General features: G+C 42.0%; 1 protein-coding gene across 6 annotated transcripts in view; it reads left to right on the forward strand.

The window, feature by feature from the left end:
• Positions 1-23646, forward strand: part of camsap2 (calmodulin regulated spectrin associated protein family member 2) — a 120338-nt gene that overhangs the window by 57009 nt on the left and 39683 nt on the right. For 4 of the 6 annotated variants that reach the window (XM_008115025.3, XM_008115028.3, XM_008115027.3 and 1 more), the window contains exons 4-7: positions 1476-1559; positions 9256-9288; positions 11688-11829; positions 12970-13109. In XM_008115025.3, the coding sequence (XP_008113232.2) occupies positions 1476-1559; positions 9256-9288; positions 11688-11829; positions 12970-13109 (399 nt within the window). The remainder of the gene's footprint in view (positions 1-1475; positions 1560-9255; positions 9289-11687; positions 11830-12969; positions 13110-23646) is intronic. The other 2 variants (XM_008115026.3, XM_008115031.3) reach the window with 1 other exon arrangement.

Here is a 23646-nt window from a genome sequence, read left to right on the forward strand (position 1 = left end):
ATAAACAAGCCGTGTCTCTAAAGCTTAACTTTTTAAGAGATTGGGGTGACACTTCTGTAAAGCAGGTAAAGATCCATATATCACTGAATATCTGCTGAGACAAAAATGCCAAGTCTTCATTTCTGAGACTAGGAGGAGGGCTGGGATTCTTCATCATCACCAGAAGCAATACCATGTGATGACTGATAATGTGGGAAGCTGTGCTATGGGTAAAATGTTGGAAGGAACCTAGTTAAGTTTCTTCTAATTTCCTTTTGAATCAGTTAGTAACCATTAGCATTTAGTCATGTGACAACAGTGTTTGACCGAATTTAAAGTGTGTTGTTTGCAGATGGTTCAACTATTGATAGATGGAGTAAATATATATAATATATAATAATATATACATGCATGTATACATGTTTGTTCTACCTAATTCCGAAGTCTGTGGGTGGTAAGTAATAACCTATCAAAAAAACATAGGATCAATAAACAGATGCATAGGAGTCTTTCCAGACATATTTGTTTACAGCAGGAGGTTCACATGCAACATGACCACAATAACTCTTTTCATTTTCCTGTATAGTGCAAAGGCAATAGGATAAAGATAATAAGTGAGAAAGACTCAGACCTTCTCTAAGGCGTGCTGGGATTGAGCAGTTCAAAGCTTTGAAGATTAACCCTATTTCTCTTGTAAGATTTTTTTCCTGAAAGCTCAGAAAAAAGGAGAAAATGCCCTTGAAATTTTTAGCATTGTACTATGCTGTACCATGCAACAAATGTCAAAGGTATTTCTTTCCTTCTTTCTTGCTGAACTTTTAGCAGTATGCATGTGTGCGTGTGATTGTGTGTGTTAATGTAATTGATTGCATGGGGAAGAATTGTTTTCTTGATATATTGTATATTACTCGTAAATTCTTACAGTATAGGTGTATGTGTGTGTGTATATGTGTGTGTGTGTATATATATATCAGTGTGTGTCAAAGTATGAGTGTTGGTTTGTTGGTTTGTTAGTACCACAAAGGCTCCTTCGTGGCTTGTTGGATGTGGACCAAACTTGACACATAGCTTTCATTGTGCAAGGTAAAATTATTGCAAAGTTATGTTTTGGGGTGAGGATTCAAGAAAGAAAGAAAGAGAAAGAGAGAAAGATAGATAGATGCAGGCAGGCAAGCAAGCAAGCAGCAAGCAAGCAGAGATGGACAAAGGTATATGGAGGAAAGGGAAGAAGAAAAGAAAGAGCCACAAAGAAAATGCAAACTTGAGCAATGCTGGGTATGTACACTAGTTCTTGATGTTGCTGGCATATTGCATACTCATATGCTGCATAATGAATTAATAAATGATATTTAAATTATATTTGATATTTGGCGTAATAAAATTATATCAAATTATCTTTACATAATTTTACACTTTACAAAATTGACTTTTACTTTCAATTCAGCAAAAAATGCCAAACTCTTTTAAAACTAATGCTATTTCATTTGACATCTTAGGTAAATGAACACTTAAAAGACATCATGGAACAAGAGCAAAAACTTAAAGAGCATCTTAGTGTTGAAACTCCGGGAGGTCAAAAGGTATGTATAGAAGAAATAGATTTAAGAAGCATCCAGAATCAAATGCAACTATGAACTGTTTTTTCCTGTAATCTGTGTCTTCCTCTGTTTCTATATAATAAGGTATATGAGGAAGTTCTTGGAGAATTTAGTTTTGCATGTAAAAGTAAGGTAAAGGTAAAGGTTTCCCCTGACGTTAAGTCCAGTCATGTCTGACTCTGGGGGTTGGTGCTCATTTCAATTTCTAAGCCGAAGAGCCGGTGTTGTCCGTAGACACCTCCAAGGTCATGTGGCCGGCATGACTGCATGGAGCGCCGTTACCTTCCCGCCAGAGCAGTACCTATTGATCTACTCACATTGGCATGTTTTTGAACTGCTAGGTTGGCGGGAGCTGGAGCTAACAGCGGCCGCTCACGCTGCTCCCGGGGTTTGAACCTGGGACCTTTCGGTCTCCAGCTCAGTGCTTTAATGCACTTCGCCACCGGGGCTCCTCTGCATGTAAAAGTAGTTCCCAACAAATGTAATGTCTTTTTATTGAAAAAAAATACTAGGTGAACTTCCTTTGTTTAAGTTATGTGATAATAATCAGAACTTGGGGAAAATAAGCTTCCAGGATCCATCTAGTGCAATGGTTCCTAACCTGTGGTCTGTGGACCACCAATGGTCCTCAAGAACTAAAATATGCTCTGCGGCCTCACCATTACTGCACCATTGCAACGAGAGTGACTGGTCTGGCAAAACCGTCTTATAGTGCCGAGGCAACAGGGATGTTGGGAGGTGAGAGGTTGACTACCAACAAAAGGCGCAACATACTCCTGACTGCTGCTTCTCCTCCTTCTCCCTCCCCCTGAGCGAAGCCATATGCCTCCTGGAAGCGTGGGCACATTGGTGTCTTCGTTTTTAGGCCTGTTCCTGGGGTTATTTGGGGTGCTGATTCAGAAAATTTCATTGGATAGACCACGGCAGCTCTAGATTATTAAATATAGTTTTCTGTAGACGAGCAGATGGCAACTATTGGATGGCATATGTTCTGTATCAGAAACGAGAGCTGATGTGGTCTATTCAATGCAATTTTCTGAATCAGCACTTCAATAACCAAAACGAATCTAAAGTTGACCAAAAATGGATTTGTAACCCTTTTGGTACTAATGTTGGCGAGTGGTCCCTGGTCAAGTGGTACCTGGTCAAAAAAAGGATTGGGAACTACTGATCTAGCAATATGACCACTGGCAATGTTCGTTGGGGAATACTGGTGCTGTATCTCCAAAATTCAACGTTTTTCTAGTAAGGACTCATTCCATTACGATATGTAGCTTTATTATTGAGTATGAGAAGCAGCATAATACAAGTGAGCTGACTTATGTCCGTGTAAATCTGCTACCAGAGAAAAACTCATTTTTTACTGTTCCAAACAAAATAGAACTGGGAGACTCACATGCCTTCCAACTGCATGCACCTGCTTTTATTCCATAACTACAGTGTAATGTAATTATATTATTGCAATAGCATACTTAAGCCTGAAGAGCATGGAGCTCATCTGTTACCAGCAAAGATATTCCCCTCAGAAGATGCTGTTGGGGCCTCTATGTGGTATGAGTTTTGTGTTCCTGTTATCAGCTACTTATTGATGTAGTTGTCTAACTTTATCATTATATTATTTTAGCTGTACTGATTTTTTCCAGATTTGGGTCAAATAATAGTTACCTTAATTAAATCAGTGCTTTTTTCTATATTCCTTGAAAATTAAGAGGAATCTATTTGTGGAAGTGGTGTAAAAACTTACCTTTCAAATAGCAAGTGAAACAAAATTGATATCACTTAAAAATTGTTCTTACATTTTTCTAAATAGGCTGTTGTCATATTTGTGCCAGAAGAACTTCAAAAGAGCATTAATCCAAAAGCTATGCCTAAACACTTGCTCTTTTAGAGACTCTGAAATGAGCACCTAAGTAGCTGAAGCACTTCCAGCTTCTTCTTTTATTAAAAAAAACCCCAAACTTTCCCTGCCAGAAAAGGAAACGAGTAAAATTCTACCTTTCTTTCTCATCATTTCTTTGGAAATGTGCCCATTAAATGCAAGAATATATTTAAAATCACATCTAGTATGAGTCACAATATAATTATTAGATTTTAGGTGCTGGAGCTAATTGTTGTTTTTTAAAAAAAGAAAAGAATAGGCAATACTATTTCTGATTGGCCTGAATCCAAACTTTATGCTTAAAATTAGACTCATGAAATCAATTGGCAGAGTTCATCAAGATTATTTGTTTCATTGGGTACCACAATGACTGGATCCCATCCATTACATGTTGGACTTCAGGTTAATTAAAATAGTAGTTCACATATAATGTAAAAATATGGTTGGTTAAAGATTTATTGGATGGTTTGCTCACACCACAAGAGATGTACAGGTGCAAGAAATGAAATATTTCATGATTTAACTTGTTAGAAAAAAATTTATTGCCCAGTCATGGTCATAATGAGAAAATAGCCGCATCCATAGCCCTGACTAACTGTTACTCCAAGTATTATCTACATATGGTTGATTTGTCATATGTGTTCAACTCTGATGTGCACAATGCTGATGAATTCATGAAATTCTTAGTCCATTATTTTTGGTTCCTCCCCACAATCCAGTTTGCTCCATTTTTCTTAAGAGTTCATGACTAACCATTCTATGTATCCTGCTTCTTTGCTATCTCCTGTATTATGCCATTCAGAGCTAAGCATCCATCACAAACATTTTTCAGCACCACTTTATCCTAAAGTTGCTGACACAGGCACATAAATGCAGCTGTCACTTCTGATGACTTTTCTCTGCCTTTTTGCCCTCTCCACCCTCCTCCTCCCATGTTTTGCTATTTTATATAGGGGAGCTAAATTATTTGCTTCATTGGAGATTGTAATTAACTGACTCAAAACTGGGTCAAATAAAGGAATGTTAGTAGTGGGCTAAGTCAGATCAGTTCATAGATCCCCCTTCTTCGTAAATAAACACACACACTGTTCTTCATTATATCTTTAACCTTCACTTTGGGTTGTAATTTTTCTTCTCATCTTAGTGGAAAGAACATGAAATTGCTTTTGTTGATAATCTGCTAGTCCATTGTGAAAGTATGTTAATTTTTTTTTCAATTATGAATAGTCTATTAGCCTGTGTCACAGTTGTAAATAATTTGGCAAAGGAAATACCATTGACCTTGGTAGGTTCTCCTTAGGATCGCTGTAAGCTGGAAGTGACTTGAAGGCACACAATAACAAAAGCAAAAATACCAGTCTTCCCCATATCCTGTAATTTAAATACAATTCTCTCTGTTTGGTGTTCGAAGGGAAAGGTATCCCTCACTGTTTCCTGTCTTTGGTATTTGAGTTTCCTAGGATACAAGGGGAAAGGGTCATCTCCATTTGATCACTTCCCTCCTTTGATAAGAAGGAATTTCTAGTCAAACAACAGAACTTCTCTGCGGGAACACTTCTCCTTACAGCATTTTGGTTTTGAAAATTCCACAGCACTTCCACATTTAACCACTACATTTGTCACCAGATTTACAGTATTGCCAGTAGCATGCAATAGAGATTTGGCGTTGTTAACCACCAAAAATTCACATACTTCGTTATTGTTGCACTTACTTTACTCATTGGTATAGTGTTCTGATATTTTTTTTTTACAAATGCCCTTCCTTATTTGTCCCTTTTGTAATACTTTGTTGTTCTTTACAAAGGCATTACCTAGCTGCAATTTTTGTCCTTACTCTTCAGGGTTCATTCATTATTCTTAGCCACTGTGATCTCTTACCAGGGTGAGCAACCACAATCAGTCCAGGGGACATTTTCTCTGGAGTTGAGGCATGAACTACCAAAAATGGTGCAAAACAAAATCAGAAGTAGAAAGAACTCAAACTCTGGTTTAGAAAATTATGATTTTTGTAGAATCTTAAGCAACAGGAGCAACCTCCTGAAGGCTTCCCAGGAGAGGCAGTTTATCAGTGTTTTTGTTCAGATAATGGGGTTCTCCAGGGGGACTTGATATGCTGGGAGCAGATGTAGATCCATTACATATAAATGTGTAAATAAATAGTATTGCAATTGTAGACATAAAATGAAATCAAATCTATCTGCCAGAAATTGTTTAAGTGGGAACACAGTATTAATTCTGTAGCCTGCAAGCTGATCTATTGTTAGTCTGTTTCCTCATACACACTTCTTAATTTACAACTATAACATCTGTGATCCTTTTCTCTTGATATGCCTTATCAACAGTTAGCATCCTGTTTCTAATGACTCCTGGAAATTTACTAAATCAAGACCTTGCTATTTCAGCTGCTGTTTGTTTTAGTTTCCAAACTCTTCCGTCCCTCACTCCATTCTAGAAGACAATTCAGTGCAATAATGTAGATACCTGGCTTGGAATTTACCATCCATCCACATTTGTAGTTTAAGATATCATAAAGACCCAGAATAAATATTGATATACAGTGTTCCCTCACTACTTCGCGGTTTACTTTTCGTGGATTCGCTGTTTTGCGGTTTTTCAATAAACTCTAAAAGACTATTATAAATCATAAAAAATTACAAATTACAACCTAAGGAAGGAAGGAAGGACGGAGAAGCCAAAGGGAGAGAAAAGGAGCCCAAGTGGCAACGGGAGGAGAAGGAGGCGATTTATCAACACACAATTGGTTGATAAAGACTTAAAATAGTATATAACTACTAAAATAATGTATAAATATTGAAATAAATATAGTGTCCCTACTTTGCGGTTTTTCACTTATTGTGGGTGGTCCTGGAACCTAACCCCAGCGATAAGTGAGGGAACACTGTACCATGGGTTTTGGATCAGAACTGAGTTGAACACATCAAAATCCCCTTCTGTTTTCTTTATTTTACTGGAAGAACTTAGATTATTGTTAGTATTAATCCTTGTCCATCCATTATGAACTGAATACGCACAACCAGAGTGTTGACTATTGCATTCCAAATGTTAGCTATAGAGGCATCTGATTCAAACACTGTGACACTGAAAAGTAAAAATGTTCATATTTTGAAGCCATTCTCCCACAAGTAAACTCTGCTTCTAGCTAAGGTGATCCCTGTGCAGCCATCTCTCCTTTGATACTAGGCCCACTTGTTGGGGGCTTTGCACTGTGATCATTACTTCTTGCAGTGACTTCCATATCAGCGAGGTGGCAAATGTGCTCTGGGTTTTAGTGTGGGCTTTTCAGGAGCTGTCCAACATTTTTAGTCCTGTTTCTCAAATAGCTCCTTTAAAGGTAAACTGCCAAAAGAGATGCACCATTCCACTGACATGGCAGCTACCAGAAGCAGTCACTGTTTTTAAATCAGTTAAAATGATACCTGACAATAAAGCTATTTAGCTGGTTTGCTACCTTTTGGAAGCTAACTCCAAATGGCTGTGTACCAGACTATCTATGTGAAGCAAAGCTGGATCTATGCTCAAGTCAGCATGTAGTTTTACACAAGGACAACCTTACAAAAAGGAAATAGTTTGTCTCCCAAGAGTCCCAATACTCACCCATTAATCCCTATGACTGCAACTCCACAGTCTATTTGTACCATTGGGTATGTTGTTGCTGTCAGCCTCCTGAACTGGTATTTTGACATAATAAAGTTCTGTTTTATATGAAAAATTATAACAACCTTTTATTGCTTTCACGGGAAGCTTTGTCAGAACAAGGTAATTTTAACTAAGCTTAAATAGGTCTACTTAAAATCAATTTCACATGGAGTTATAGCAAAGGAGCTTAAAGCTGACAAAGCAGAGATAGTGTCAAATTAATTCTTGGAGAAACCCGATTTCTAATTTAATTGATGTCAGTTTGGTCCCTTTGCAGCTGTTCTTCCTGCACATATTCAATTATATTAATAGTGAAGTATACCTTTTTTCTTTTCTTCCTAACATAGCAAGCTTATAGCAGAATGATTTTTTTAAAAAAAAAACATGCCAGTGTACGTAAAAATGAAATATATTAAAATAGTAATCATAAAACATTGAAAAATTAACCAGAACTTACCAACAAACAATAATTGTTTACCAGGATTCCAGGGACCAGCACCCTATTTCTGTCCATTGGGTATAAATGTCTCTTCCTTTGTTGGAGACTTGGTGAGGGATCAGCAGCCAAAGGGTACCACTCTGGGGACACCAGTCTTTGAGTGGCAGTGGTCTGAGCAATGCCTCAAGCATGGAGGAAGAAAAACTAAAATCAAAGAGGTGGACCTTCTAATAAGCTTGGTCCAGCCAATGCTGAGTTTTAAAAGTCAAAGACAGTACTACAGAAAACCCAAGAAAAAACATCAGGGGTGTAGGAATCATGTAACACATTGCAGTTTTTGTTGCTTTCTTGATACCTCCAAAAATAAAATAAATCTGAAAAAGAGAGATGGTGGGATGAAGGAAGGAGATAATTTTTGCTCTTAAATGAACAGTAACTGTTCTAAAGACGGTGCAATATCTTCTACCTCTTTTTAAAGGTTTTTTTAATTAAAAAAAATTGAAAACTGAAAGTGATTTTTTGCACTTTCAGTTGTTTCCAATTTTTAAAAAAATAAGAGGAGGGAGTCAGTGCAGACACCAGGGGATGCCAAGCCTGGGAAAACAGAACCCCCTGAAGTTTGCCCATCACTGAACTAACTAGTAAAAGTAAAGGTTTCCCCTGATGTTAAGTCCAGTCATGTCCGACTCTGAGGGTTGGTGCTCATCTCCATTTCTAAGCCGAAGAGCCGGTGTTGTCAGTAGACACCTCCAAGGTCATGTGGCCGGCATGACTGCATGGAACGTCGTTACCTTCCCGCCGGAGCGGTACCTATTGATCTACTCACATTGGCATGTTTTCAAATTGCTAGGTTGGCAGAAGCTGGAGCTAACAGCGGGCGCTCACTCCGCTCCCCGGATTTGAACCTGGGACCTTTCGGTCTGCAAGTTCAGCAGCTCAGCTCTTTAACACACTGAGCCACCGGAGGGCATGAGTATAGAAACTGTTTCATGCTAGACTAGATACACACTTCAAGTGCTGTTCAAACACAGCAAATATTGAACGTACTGTATTATGCTACAGCTAGTGTTAATCTCATGCCCTCAAGAAATACTGGTGAACCAGAATTCTGGGTACATGATTCATACCTGATACGCAATGTTTGCCTGTCTGCAAAGTACTGTTGAGAAAAAAATATGTATCTTTATTAGTTTCAAAGTAATTAAAATATCATGTTCAATATTTTGATCAAAGTGCAATTCCATACATGAGATTGAACATTGCTGTTTTTTGTGATCAGGAATTGCTACAAAAGTTATGCACAATCTCTCAGTTCGTATGTTGCTGCTTCTATTGCTTCACATAGATGATTGATTTTATGAACTCTAATATTGAATTAATTGATTAATGACAAAGTCTATGAGAAATAGCAGTTCTACTATTCTAATGATAAAAGGCAGTGATTTATATAAATCTTTATTTCAGAGTGATTATTCTTCTGTATAAATATACTGAAAGGTTCAAAATATAACTCATTATTTTCACAACATCTTTTTGTTAACAACTTCTTTATAATCAATGAATATGGTGGTATTCACACATAGAATTAAATATTTTGCATGCAATTGAAAATACATTAATGGAATACAGTTGTAATTTCTGGTCAAAGTATTCCTCTTTCTTTAGCTTTTTGCTCTTTTTTCTCCCTACTGCTTCCTCTGAAGTCTCCTTCCAAATGGTTTTGGAAACTGGTTCCTGTAAGTTTTCTCAACTGTTTCACTTCAATATCATGTTTTTTTTTTAAGGAATGGCTCTGCTCATGTCATGTTTGTCTAGCAATTCATTTCACTTCTCCTTCTTTCCTCAGTTAAGTACTTTACAGGAGCATCCTGTTCAGGGATGGTTTATGATAAATGGGGAGGACTGTCATTTTCATTATGATTATGGATATGTTCTAATTCAGTTGACATATAATTTTATTAATGTGGACATTATGAAGGGGGGGGGGGGGTTCTACGTCTTTTCTTTTAGTGTGGATCCTAGGAAAAGACTGGAAGCTTCTGCTTTCATTTTGAATTAACCATTGTGTTTTCCAAATATAAAAGGAAACATTGAGTTAAGTTCAGAAATTTAGCGGTGGTCAGACCTTTTTCCTTCAGAAGATCTGCCCTTCCTGCTGTCTAAAAACAGGACTCCAAGGCTCTTTAAATCTGATTTTCAGGATCCAAAGTGGATTGAACTGAGAAGGGGAAAAGTCGCACCCAATGCTGAAGTTTTCCATTTTGCCAGCATTGGAAACTGTGGTAAATTATATATACAGCAGTGCTGAATAGACATGCGAGTTTCCCAAACTGAGAAATGCAAAGAAGAGTAGTTCATCATCTCAGATGGTGGTAGAGATTAGCATCATTTTTCTTTCATTTAAGTGATAGAAGTTGAATCAGAGCCATTGCACAGTTTTCCCTTCTGTTTTTCACATTGCTTAGTTCCTTAGAAGCTTGAAGTTGTTCTTTAGTCTCTTGAGAACTGTATGGTTGTTGGTTTCTTACTGACAGGGCCGGCCCCACTCATGCGGCAGCTGACGCCGCCGCCTCGGGCGCAGGCCCGGGGGGGCGCCGTCAGGCTGGGCGGGAGGCGGGGCACCGCCCTGACGGTGCCCCGCCTCCCGCCCAGTGCGCCCTGGCCCGTCTGGCCTGCTAGAAAAGGCCAGACGGGCGAGCGGGAGTAGCGTGGGAGGCGGGGCCAGCTCTGACGCCGCTCCCCCCCCCCGCCCAGCGTGCCTTGGCCCTGCCTCCCACGCAGCGTGGGAGGCGGGGCCAAGGCACGCTGGGCGGGGGGGGGGAGCGGCGTCAGAGCTGGCCCCGCCTCCCACGCTACTCCCGCTCGCCCGTCTGGCCTTCTGTAGCAGGCCAGACTCAGCGGAGGTTTCTCCAGGCCGCGATTGCGGCCTGGAGGAACCTCCGCTGAGTCTGGCCTGCTACACAAGGCCAGACGGGCGAGCGGGGGTAACGTGGGAGGCGGGGCCAGCTCTGACGCCGCCCCCCCGCCCAGCGTGCCCTGGCCCCGCCTCCCACGTTGCGTGGGAGGCAGGGCCAAGGCACGCTGGGCGGGGGGGGGGGGGGGGAGCGGCGTCAGAGCTGGCCCCGCCTCCCACGTTACCCCCGCTCGCCCGTCTGGCCTTGTGTAGCAGGCCAGACTTAGCGGAGGTTCCTCCAGGCCGCAATCGCGGCCTGGAGAAACCTCCGCTAAGTCTGGCCTGCTACACAAGGCCAGACGGGCGAGCGGGGGTAACGTGGGAGGCGGGGCCAGCTCTGACGCCGCCCCCCCCGCCCAGCGTGCCCTGGCCCCGCCTCCCACGTTGCGTGGGAGGCAGGGCCAAGGCACGCTGGGCGGGGGGGGGGGGAGCGGCGTCAGAGCTGGCCCCGCCTCCCACGTTACCCCCGCTCGCCCGTCTGGCCTTGTGTAGCAGGCCAGACTTAGCGGAGGTTCCTCCAGGCCGCAATCGCGGCCTGGAGAAACCTCCGCTAAGTCTGGCCTGCTACACAAGGCCAGACGGGCGAGCGGGGGTAACGTGGGAGGCGGGGCCAGCTCTGACGCCGCCCCCCCCGCCCAGCGTGCCCTGGCCCCGCCTCCCACGTTGCGTGGGAGGCGGGGCCAGGGCACGGGGGGCGGGGCCAACTCTGGCCCCGCCCCCTCACTATTCGCCCTGGCCCCGCCTCCCACGCAGCGTGGGAGGCGGGGCCAGGGCACGCTGGGCGGGGCCAGGGCGCCGGTGGCGGGGGCGCTTTTCAGCACCCCCGCTTTACATCAAAAAATATCTCCGGCCGGCCCTGCTTACTGATGGATTAAAATAGCGCCTGTACACAACTGATTGAAATTAAAATATAGTCTTGTGTGTGGCTGATTAAGACTGGCAGAACTCCAAGTGGAGTTGGCAGTGGGTTTTCCTTTAAGATGAAGCTGTGTTTTGCTTCTATGTCTAAATCTATATAATTTTTTAAAAAAAGAAATGCATATGGTTTGGAAGCAGTCTCTGTCTCTTTTTCTTGCTAGTGCTATGGGATTTTTTTTTAAATCTGCAGTTCAAATCTGTTCTTATATATGTTTCTGAATTTGGAACTGTTTTTCCTTTTCCCCTCCTCTTTTTATGTGACAGGCTCGATACAGGAAGGAACAAGCTCTGCTTAAGCAGCTGCCCTGCATCCCATTGGTGGAAAATCTGCTAAAGGATGGTACAGATGGCTGTGCTTTAGCTGCTCTGATCCATTTTTACTGCCCAGATGTAATCCGGTTGGAAGGTGAGAACACTCTTCCTGCTCACTGATAATATCACTGCTTAGAGAATAATCGGAGACCTTGCTGGCTGGGGGATTCCAGGATCTCTAGTCCAAAAAAGCAGTTTTTCCAAGATTTGAGAATAATGTTACATTTTCTTTTTATCCTAACTTATTTTCCTAGTTTTCTTAAACAATGTTGATCCAGGATCATTGTGCAAAAACTATTGTGTGCTGAGGGGAAGGCAAGGGAAGAGTGATAGGGGTGCAGTCTGCCCCAACAGAATCCCAATGGGATGTTAATGCTGAGTTGGAGTTGGTTGATTCCTTCTCCAAACATGTGTACAGAGAGGTATCCATTACTTCCACACTGGTGGCAGAACAGTGGGCATCCCTTTTCTTTACGAATTTAGCACCAAAATACCACGATATATTGAAAACATTGACTATAAAAAATGGCTTGGATAATCCAGAAGTTTGGATAAGCGAGTCTTGGATAAGTGAGACTCTACTGTACTAAGAAAAATTGAATGCCATTAGGGACATAGATAAGGACTGTGTTTAAACATTGTGACAAACTCTGTCTTCTCATGATGAGTAGCAGTGAATTTTTCACTTTGTACACTTTTCTTCCCCTGGAAAGGATTGGTTGTTTTTGCTTAGGTTTCTTGCAATTTCATTCAAACGTGGTGTATTTCTGTTAGTCATATGACATTTATGAAACAAGCCAGGAAACTGGTTTTTAGAAAATTACACTTAAGATTAATCACAGTTGTGATATAATGTTCAATGTCAGCTAATCATTGAATGGTTATGAGCTCTTCATTGCTACTTGAAGAGAAACAAAGTAGAGAGGATGCATAAGCTTTTTAAAGGGGGAGGGGTGTAATGACTGGGCTAATAAATGTGTAAGTCCAGAATGGGCTTGTGCATCAATCAAAATGTTTCTAAAACTCATTGAAATGAATTGTAGTGTTTGCTTCGTTCTGAACTCCTGAAAACAGGACATTTCTTTCATACTGAGCATGTTGAGCCACTATTCGAGTTCCATATTCTCTTTCCTGTGAAGCGGACTGTTTAGAAATAAATATAAAACACAGTGAAGAGAGAGGTGTTGGGTTAGACTCATCCAATATTTATATTTTCTTTTTCATTATTTTGTAGATATCTGTTTAAAGGAAACCATGTCATTGGCTGACAGCTTGTATAATTTGCAACTGATACAAGAATTTTGTCAGGAGTATTTGAATCGATGTTGCCATTTCTCACTTGAGGATATGCTATATGCTGCTTCTTCAATAAAGGTAACAAAAAGAATGTTGCAATATGTTTGTGTGATTATCCACAGGAAATAATATTTGCATTTATTTGCACTGGAATTCTTGGAGGATTCTGGTATGTCAGATGTGATTTATATTTACTATTCATCTATGTGTACATGTGTAGAAATATGTGTGTGTGCTTTATATATTCTGAGGGGATTGTTTCCTTAATATGTTTGTCATAACTTGCATCATTTTCTGGGTTATATCTCTGTTTCCTGCAGTTCTGACATATGAGGCACATTTGTTTGGAATTTGGAAAGGTTTACTTTGCATAAATAAAGCTTGTGGTATATTTTAATGAAAAAAAGCATCCTTTTGGTTAGTCCAAATGAGAGTAGACCCATTCATTCCACTGTTGAATGGTGAGTCAATATGTAGGCAAATCTCATTGCAAGTTTAATTCAAAGATACCACATTTCACTGTTTTCTTAGAAAGAAGTTCAACTAATATCAATTTATGATATTCTTGCTATTTTGTTTTAAAATTTTATTTTTCATTAATATATTTCCCCAAGACCAATGTTTTGATTAGTTTCTTATATCAAACTGGTTAATAAATGGTTTTAAGAACTGATACCAATACTTTGAAGTAGCCCAAGACATCCAAGGGTATCCACTAGTATAGTTGTCACACCATGTGATTGCATGCCGGTTTATTGAGAACTGAGACAGTTCTCAATAAACATGCTTTATTATCTTGGATACTTCAGCTAGTTGCCACCTTTGGACAAAACATGAAATTGTGTTAATTTAAACCTGGATACTTCTAATCCTAGCTCATGCAAAGAAAGAGATCTGTGGGCAAGCAGAGAGAGAGAGAAAGAGAGAGAGAGAGGGAGAGAGGGAGAGAGAGAGAGAGAGAGAGAGAGAGAGAGAGAGAGAGAGAGAGAGAGAGAGAGAAATGATCATCTACACTGGCTCATTCAAGCCTGGTTTGATTCTGATTTAGTGGGCAGGTGCCTACTATTGTTTACCACACTAGATGGAGAAATGGTTTGCTTCAGCCAAAATAGAAAGCAGAGAATTTCCATAGAAAGAAAACATATGAAAGTAAAATCTTGGTTTGCTGTTACATGCAAACCATTTCAAGCATGGACTTTGAGGATCGACTGTAAAAATTTTTCTTAGTAGTGCTATTTTTACCCACATACAGAAACTGCTTCTTATGATTCACTGCAATAGAGTATTACATCTGTTGCAGTATAATGATTAATTTATAATATGCATAGTAACAGCAGGCTGTGGCTGCATAATATATATCTTTGTTTCTTATAATATTGACTATGGCATTTTACTTGAAAAGTCTTCTGCCCAAATTCTATCAATAGCAGAGCTTTTATGGGTGGGAAATCTCTATAACCTTCTTGTTTGAAGTAGACAGACTATAATGAAGTTTTATACAAGTATAATTTACATAATTTGGACCCAAGGGGGAGGGAAGCATTGAGTGAAGAATCTGTAATATGTAACACAGAGTTCTATAGTATGTATATAGTGGTAGTTTAAATATGTGCATTGTTGTTGTTGTGTGCCTTCAAATTGCTTTCAGTTTATGGCAGTCCTAAAATGAACCTATCAAGGTGGTTTCTGGGGCTAAGAGTGTGTGATTCACCAAAAGTAACAAAGTGGGTTTTCATGGCTGATCTGTAGTCCAATGCTCAAACCATTGCACCACACTGGTAACCATAATACCTGATGGATTGTCTTTGTTCTTTAACATATATGAGAGTGAGGCGGGTATTCCCATGGCAGGAAGAATAGCACCCAAGGATTGGTTTGTTCAAGAAGCCAATCTGCTGCAGAGATGCCCCAGGGGAGGGTGTAGTGTAGTTCACGAGGAAACAATGGTGCAGATATGCTGTTGAGTTTTTGATTAACTCAAGTGTCCAGTTCTGTGCGAGACAAAGGTGTAAGACTCAAAAGACAAAGGTGCTGATCTTAGACAATCAAGGACCTGCTTGGCAGTATAGAAAGTTAATGAATGTACATCTCTTAAGCACCCTCTTCCGCAGGAACGGGAGGGTCTCAGCCTTAAATTAAATAGGCAGACATCCTGAGCTTGTGTTGTTGGAAAAGAAGACCATCTATCTACATATCTACACAATGGGTCTTATAGTTATCTGGTTTGGGAAATAGCTGGAGGGATCTTGGCCATGGTCCTCTTCCCAAGGGATTATGCAAAGTGGGTCACGGAGAGGTGGCTGCCTTCAAGTTACAATTTGATACATATATTTAGAGGACAGTTTATACATTCTATTAAGAGCCCCGGTGGTGAAGTGTGTTAAAGCACTGAGCTGATGAACTTGCAGACTGAAAGGTCACAGGTTCAAATCCCGGGAGTGGAGTGAGCGCCCACTGTTAGCTCCAGCTTCTGCCAACCTAGCAGTTTGAAAATATGCCAATGTGAGTAGATCAATAGATACCGCTCCAGCGGGAAGGTAACGCCGCTCCATGCAGTCATGCCGGCCACATGACCTTGGAGGTGTCTACGGACAACACCAGCTCTTCGGCTTAGAAATGGAGATGAGCACCGACCCCCAGAGTCAGACATGACTGGACTTAACGTCAGGGGAAACCTTTACCTTTTTTATATACATTCTATGTAAGGAATTGCTACAGTAACCAGTATAGGAAAGATACAAATTATACAAAAATCATCAAATTATTACATTTTATTAAAGGGTAGACACAGTAGATCCATTCCAGAGCCTCTAACACAGTGGTTCTCAGCCTTTGGTCCTCCGGATGTTTCGAACTTTAGTTCTCACAATTCCTAACAGCTGTTTAGCTGGCTGGGATTTCTGGGAGTTGAAGTCTAAAACACCTGGAGGACCAAAGATTGAAAACTACTACTCTAAATTTTACAACTCTGGACCTCCAAAAATGGTTTTTAATAAAAAGAAAGAAATCATATGTTTGCTGTAGTCTCCTGATGAAATAAAAATATTTTGGGTGGGGCGTATTGTGGCTCAATAACATATGGACACATAGATAAGGGTATATGAAAGCGGAAAAATGTGTGCCTTGTACTATGTTTGACTTTAAGCATGAACAGAAAATAAAACATTTCTAAAATAATTGAATGTTCTGGTGATGTTTCTTCAAAGTGCAGACAAGTATGCATCATAGGTCTTGTTTCACTGGTTTTCTCTGTTACAATACAGTGTGTAATACTGGTTGCATAAAAACAGGTTTTGATACCCCCCTCCCCCCCGGATCATTTGTTTCTTTGACTGTGTTAACGACTGACTTTCTAAGGATAGCTCCCCCATGTAGGGCTACCAAAAGGCGTTTTCTTTTTTCTGCCTATCTGGAGCAAGTGGGAGGAGCTGACTAAATTACAAGAAATGAATATATTACTGATGAGAATCAACAATCCTTGTTAGAGCAATAATACTGTCATCCTGGCCTGCTAGCCATATAAATTCACTATTCATTGCTTAAATATTTCTCCATTGCTTTCCTGTGGTACCATAGACCACAGTGTTGCCACTACAGTCTTACCCCCCCCCCCCCAAAAAAAAAAAACCATTAAGGTAATAGTGTTATATCTATTTCATCATGCTATATTAGCCTTACTGTGGCTTAATGAGTACAAATAAAACGTTTTTTGAACAGGACAATCAGAAACAACTGACTAACATGTTAAACACTTATTTTTCAGGAGAAAGTTATCAAAATTGTTGGGTGATGATGTAGTTGTTGCTTTTCCTTTGTCACCTAACACAATGCAAGATCTGGGCTGTGATGGATGTACTGTAATGATGCCATTCTGTAATAGTGTTATTACAGTTTAATGAAGCAGTTTTGAACAGGACAACCTGAAACAACTGATGGGTGTGATGAGCACTTTTATTTTTCACAAGAAAAAGAGGTCAGAAATGGTGGAGAATGTGTGGTCTGTTTCTCTTCCTATGCTACCTCTCGTGATAAGAGATGTGGACAGTGGTGTGTGGGCTATAAGGACATCATATTGTAATAGCATTATTATGCAAGGCAGAGCAAATGGTGTAGTGATAAAGGCATTTGTGCGGATGAAAAAATACAGCTCACATGTAGCAAAAGTGTGATGGGTTCAACAAGTAGCTATCATTGTGAGTACAGCTGAGGTGTTTTTCAGATGGTATAATCTAGCATGGAAGAGTGGTGCAATAAGGATCTTGCTTTGTTCCTTTCCTAGGCAAGTTCTAGGTTCTCGTCATTAACTAGTAATTTGGGTTACATCTGCACCAATGTGAAATGTAGTTACCGTGTTTCCCCGAAAATAAGACAGTGTCTTATATTAAGTTTTGCTCCCAAAGATGCACTAGGTCTTATTTTCAGGGGATTTCTTATTTTTCCATGAAGAAGAATTCACATTTATTGTTGAACAAAAAATGAACATTTATTATATACTGTACAGTAGTTGTCATCACAAATCAGTATAACCAAACAAACTATGAATCTTATCAAGAATTTCTTGTTACTACCATTATTTCCATGTACAACAATCTATGGTATGTATGATCCTGCATGCTCTGCTGTTCTGTTCTGCGGGCATGCTTCCAAACAAAACCTTTGCTAGGTCTTACTTTCGGAGGATGCCTTATATTTAGCAATTCAGCAAAACCTCTACTAGGTCTTATTTTCTGGGGATGTCTTATTTTTGGGGAAACAGGGTAATGTTGATCATGTCCTGTACTCAACAATGGTTTGTAGTGGATTTACACACTTTCCTTTAGGTAGGGAACCTAGTTTGGGTTAACCATGGCTGGTCAGCATGTACATAATACTACAGCATGATCAAGGAGAAGCGGGTTTGATATTTTTGAGCTTGAGCAGTGGCTCCAAATCTTCTTTACATAGAGTTTATATGAGCCCCAAATGATGCCATGCAGCTTACTTTTGAGTTTTAATTTGGGGCAAAAGTCAATATTTCTTGCCTGTAGAGAGGATTCCAGTTGAGAATCCCACCTCTTTAATGCCCATGGGATAACAGGAAACAGCTGTTTTTATTTGAACAGACATTTGATGCTTTGGTTGGGCAGAAGTGTTATTTTATGGTCAGTGCTGTATTCTTATCTTTATGATAATGTTTTGAAAGTATTATGTTTAACTTTTTAAATTAATGGAATTTTAATATGACAACTTCCTTTGGGGAGAGGAAGCAGGATATAAATAAAGCTTTATTATTATTATTATCTTACTTGTTTTGTCCTTTTTATTGTGTTTTTAACTCTAAATCAATACATTTTGGGTGAGAAGCTGCCATGGATCTGGCAGCCTCATTTGCTACCGACTCCTCAAATTATAGACTCATTTGAGCCAGAAGCAGACTCAGGGGGCTCATATAGTCTTTAAATAAATAGTTGTATCCCTGGAAATTTCCAGGGACCAAGATTTCCCATTTATACAACTATTTTTTTAACCAGGGACTACAAAGGACACCGTGGTGAACCACATGTCCTATGAGCTAGAGAGCTCCCATTCCTAGATTGAATAGAAAAATCATCTGACAGTACAAACAATTCCTTATATCCATAGTTTCTTTTTCTCATTGTAATATTTTATCATTTTAGATAAAAAGGGAAAGAAATGACTACTTGCTACCAGTTCTGCCTCTCCCCCCTACCCCAGCCCAGCCCACCCAGTGTGTATAGCAAAGGAAAACCCATCCTTAAAATTACAAATCCTTACAGCATGAATTTAAACAAAAATATTCCCTTTTCTCCATTATTTCTGCCATCAATGTAGCATTTTTTTCTTCATGATGTCAGCATATCCAGTGGGTTTAGTCTATAACCAGCTTTATGCATAATTAGGTCATCTCCTCCATTGCTTCTGTGCTGCTCCTTTTGTGGCATTTCACTTTTTTGACAGAAAGGCCAAATCCTCACAGACATGGCATTGTCCCTGGAGAGAATAATAGAGTCAAATTCTAAAACAGCAGCTACTCACAATGACCCTAATGCAGTGAATTTTGTGAATTCAGGATTTACAGTAATGTATTGGGTTGTTTTTAAAAAAAGCATTTTTGCCTGCTCTGTCCTCAAAATGCAGGATCACAAAGCCACGATTAGTCCTCCCAAATTTCACAGGTCCAAACGTGAAAGAACAAAGTTTAGTCACTCAGAGCATCTTAATTGTGATGACTCATGGGCCTTGTAGTCCTGCTCATGACATTGTAATGCCTGATGAAGAAGAAAACTTGGGTTTTTTACCTTCCCAGTCAGAACTGGAATCTTCTCAGCCAGATCTTTCCCAGGCAGATCTGGGAACCTTGCACCTGCAAGAAAGTTGTGTCCCAGAAGTATGTCAAACAAACCCTGAGCCTACATCTCCCGTGTTCTCTCGCCATGAGTTTTGTAAACAACAGAGGGGTTTGGAAGCAGCTTCGCGCAGGAGTGCGAGGATAGCAGCTAAGAATGTACCCAATTAAGTCTGCTTTTCGTGAGAATCTTTAAGGAGTCAGACATCTGGTCTCAGAGTTTAGCTTTCGTTTCTGGTTCCCAGAGAACTGCTTCGGCGGGAAAGTTAGACTCTATATAGGTGTTTTACCCGCGTAGTAACTTCGCGGAGTCAATTCGTCAGCCTCCGGAGTGAGTTGTGTCTGGACAGCGCGCTCCGATTCAAGCCTCGTTCCTGCTCAAGCCTTGCCTTGTTTCCAGCCTCCGCTCCTGTTTCCCAGCCTTTGTTTACCTACGGATCTTGCCTTGTTCCCAGGACTAACCCTTGCCTTGTTTCACGGATTTTACCAAGTTATTCCACGGACCTTGTTCTTGTTCCTCGTTACCTTGTTCCACGTTTCAAGCCTTGTTTCAAGTATCAAGTTATTTCCTAGCCTTGCTCAAGTTCATGGACTAAAGGACCTTGTCATCTCCCCTCACTTTGCCTGGCAAAGTGAGTGTTTCGGTTATTGGATTACAACTTTGGACCTTAATATTTCATATTGGACATTGTTTCTTTGGACTAATTTTGACCTTTCCTGAAAGGTCTGCTTCTGGACTAACTTTTACATTTGCTTTTACTAACTTTATATATTTCCTTAATAAAGATATTAGATAGAATCTGGCCTCTGCGTATGGTTATTGGTGCTCTGTAGCCTGGGTCGTGACAGTTTGACTCCGCCACCCTAAGCACCAATTAACCTCGGCCAGAATGTCTACCGGAACCGTACCTGGGCCGAGCGGCCAGCCGATTACCTACACCATCGACAAGGATGAGGTGGACCGAATCCGTGATAAGCTCAATGCACAGGATGGGGAAATAAAGGGTTTGAAGGAACGCGGAATCCGTCTTCCGGCCATGGCGTTGCCAACCAAGTTTACTGGAGAAGCTTCTAAGGTTCATGTTTTCCGTCGCCAATGCCAAGCTTATCTAGAGGCCCGTGATGCCGAGTTTCCCCAGGAAGACATCAAGGTGGCGTGGATTTACAGTCTCCTAGACGGGCCAGCGGCTAACTGGGCGACGGCTCTGTTCGACCAAGCCTCCCCACATCTAAGGTCAGCGCAACATTTCTTGGACCACCTTAAGGCGACCTGGGGAATCGAGGACAATTTGGAGGCCGCCGGGCACAAACTCCGCCGCCTCTTCCAAGGAGACAGACCCATGTCTCAGTACATAGCCGAGTTCCGAGTGCTGGCCCACAACACCGGCTGGAACGATGTTGCCCTCAGAGGACAATTTCGGGAGGGTCTCAACATTGAAATGCTGGAGGAAATCTCCAAGGTGGATCCTCCCCAAACGCTGGAAGCACTCATCGATCAATGTTTACGGGCTGAAGTCATGATTGCCAACAGAAAACAGTGGGTCCGAGGCCAGAGCGGTAGAGCTGGGGCAAAACCCTCCGCTCCCGCCAGCGTTCAGCCGCGTCCAGTGTGGAGACCCCCACCACCATCCCCATACCCCAGAGGGAGCGAGGAGGTGCCGATGCAGTTGGGCAATGTGCGTCCCAGATTAGATGCCGCCGAGAAGGCCCGCCGCCAACGCCTAAATCTCTGCTGGTATTGCGGGAATGGGGGCCACTTCGCCAGAGAGTGCCCAGCCAAAGGGAAGCCCGCCGCCCGTCTTGCGGCGGCGTCCTCCACGGAGACGAAGGCGTCTGAGGCGGCTGGCACACAGCCGGCGGGGGAAGCCAACGACCGGGCGTAGAGAGGCTCGCCAACCCGGTCAAGAAACCCGTTCAAGAGCCGCCAACCGGGGTCCTGTTCCTTCTAGTGGTCACCTTATGGTCAGCAAAAAGGGGACCCGTCATGATCCACGCCATGATAGACTCAGGAGCTACCAACAATTTCATTGATAGAGAGTATGCCGACTCTCTGGGATTACAATATCATGACTTCAAGAATGCCCGTGTGGTGCAAGCCATTGATGGTCGCCCTCTCAAGACGGGCCCCGTAAGCCAGTGGTCGGAACCCACCAGGATGTGGATAAGGGAACATATGGAAGAGATTTCCTTCTTTGTTACTGAGGTTCCCCATTTCCCTGTGATTTTGGGGATTCCATGGCTGACACTTCACGACCCAAGCATCTCCTGGTCCAACAGAGAACTGCAGTTTGCTTCAAAGTACTGCCAAAATCATTGCCTCGTAGCCAAGGTCTGCCATGCCACAGACACCGAGCCCATTATCACCTTGCCAAAGAAGTACTCCGAGTATTGGGATGTATTCAATGAAAAAGAAGCCGAAAGGTTACCCCCACATAGACCTTATGACTGTGCCATTGACTTGGTGGAGGGGGCCCCGATCCCGCGAGGGCATCTCTACTCCCTGACTGAACCAGAGCAAGAAGCTCTCAGGGAATTCATAGAGACAAACCTTCGCAAGGGATTCATCAGACCCTCTCAATCCCCAGCCGCCTCCCCAGTGATGTTTGTGAAGAAGAAGTCAGGGGAATTACGCTTGGTGGTGGACTACAGAGCATTGAATAATATCACCAAGCGGAACAGCTACCCCCTGCCCTTAATCTCGGATCTACTAGACCGACTTCGAGGAGCCAAGGTTTACACCAAGCTGGATCTTCGGGGAGCTTACAACTTAGTTCGCATCAGAGAAGGAGACGAGTGGAAGACCGCCTTCCAGACTAAATTCGGATTATTCGAGTCCCGAGTTATGAATTATGGATTATGCGGAGCTCCCGCAACGTTCCAGCATTTTGTCAATGACATTTTCCAGGACTATCTAGATAGGTTCTTGATAATCTACCTGGACGATTTTTTGGTGTTTTCTAGATCACAATCAGAACATGAGAACCACGTCAAAATGGTGTTACAACGATTGCGGGATCATGGACTTTATGCCAAGCTGGAAAAATGCGCTTTTGATCTACAAGAGGTAGATTTCCTTGGATACCGTATCTCGCCTCTAGGGCTCTCCATGGATCCAGCCAAGGTTTCCGCAGTATTGGAATGGCGGGCGCCAACTAACAAGAAGGAGGTGCAGCGATTCTTGGGGTTCGCGAACTACTACCGCAAGTTCATTCCAGATTTTGCCCGCTGGTCTGACCCAATCACTAGCTGCATCCGTGGAAAACGGCCCTTCCGCTGGACTGATCAAGCAGAGAAAGGGTTCCAGCAACTAAAGAAATTATTCACATCCCAGCCAATCCTTCAGCATCCAGATCCTGAAACCCTTTTTGTGGTGCAAGCGGACGCCTCTGATGTGGCAATTGGGGCTGTGCTCCTACAACCGGTGGGAGATCACCTTCATCCTTGTGCTTATTATTCTCGTCAACTAACCGCACCAGAGAGGAACTATACCATTTGGGAAAAAGAACTATTAGCCATAAAGGCAGCTTTTGAAACTTGGAGACATTGGCTAGAAGGGGCCAAATTTCCCATTGAAGTCCACACTGATCATCGGAATCTAGAACATCTAAGAACTGCCCGCAAGCTAAATCAAAGGCAGCAACGTTGGGCTTTATTCTTTGAACGTTTCAACTTCCAGATTCATTATGTGACCCCAGCCCAAACCAAGCAAGCAGACGCCCTGTCACGTAAACCGGAATACGCTGCAGGACGCAAGGAGACCTTTGAATCCCAACTACTACAACCCGAGAACTTTGCCACGCTCACAGTGGGGAACACCAAATCCACTCCCATTGATTCAACTCCCCCTAATCCAGGGCCCATCTGTGCTCAAGAAATCAGGGCTAGTCAGCAAGCAGATGCCTGGGCGCAGGACCAACTTCGTCAAGGTCTGCACTTTCCCTTTTCGCTTAAAGATGGACTGCTTTGCTATAGAAATCATGTTTATATCCCACCCGGACCGGGCAGGGAAAAAGTACTTCGTCTGTGTCATGACTGCAAACCAGCAGGGCATTTCGGACTATTTAAAACCATGCACTTGATCCTAAGAGATTTCTGGTGGCCCAAGATCCGCAAGGATGTGGAAAAATATGTTAACACCTGCCCAGTATGCCAGCGCTCCAAGATAAGAAGGGAGAAGCCCTCAGGGCTTCTACACCCCCTTCCTAACCCATCTCGCCCATGGGAAATAATTTCTGCGGATTTTATCACTGACTTACCACCTTCCTGTAG

Source organism: Anolis carolinensis, chromosome 4, assembly GCF_035594765.1.
Source record: "Anolis carolinensis isolate JA03-04 chromosome 4, rAnoCar3.1.pri, whole genome shotgun sequence".
In the NCBI taxonomy this organism is placed as follows: Eukaryota; Metazoa; Chordata; class Lepidosauria; order Squamata; family Dactyloidae; genus Anolis; species Anolis carolinensis.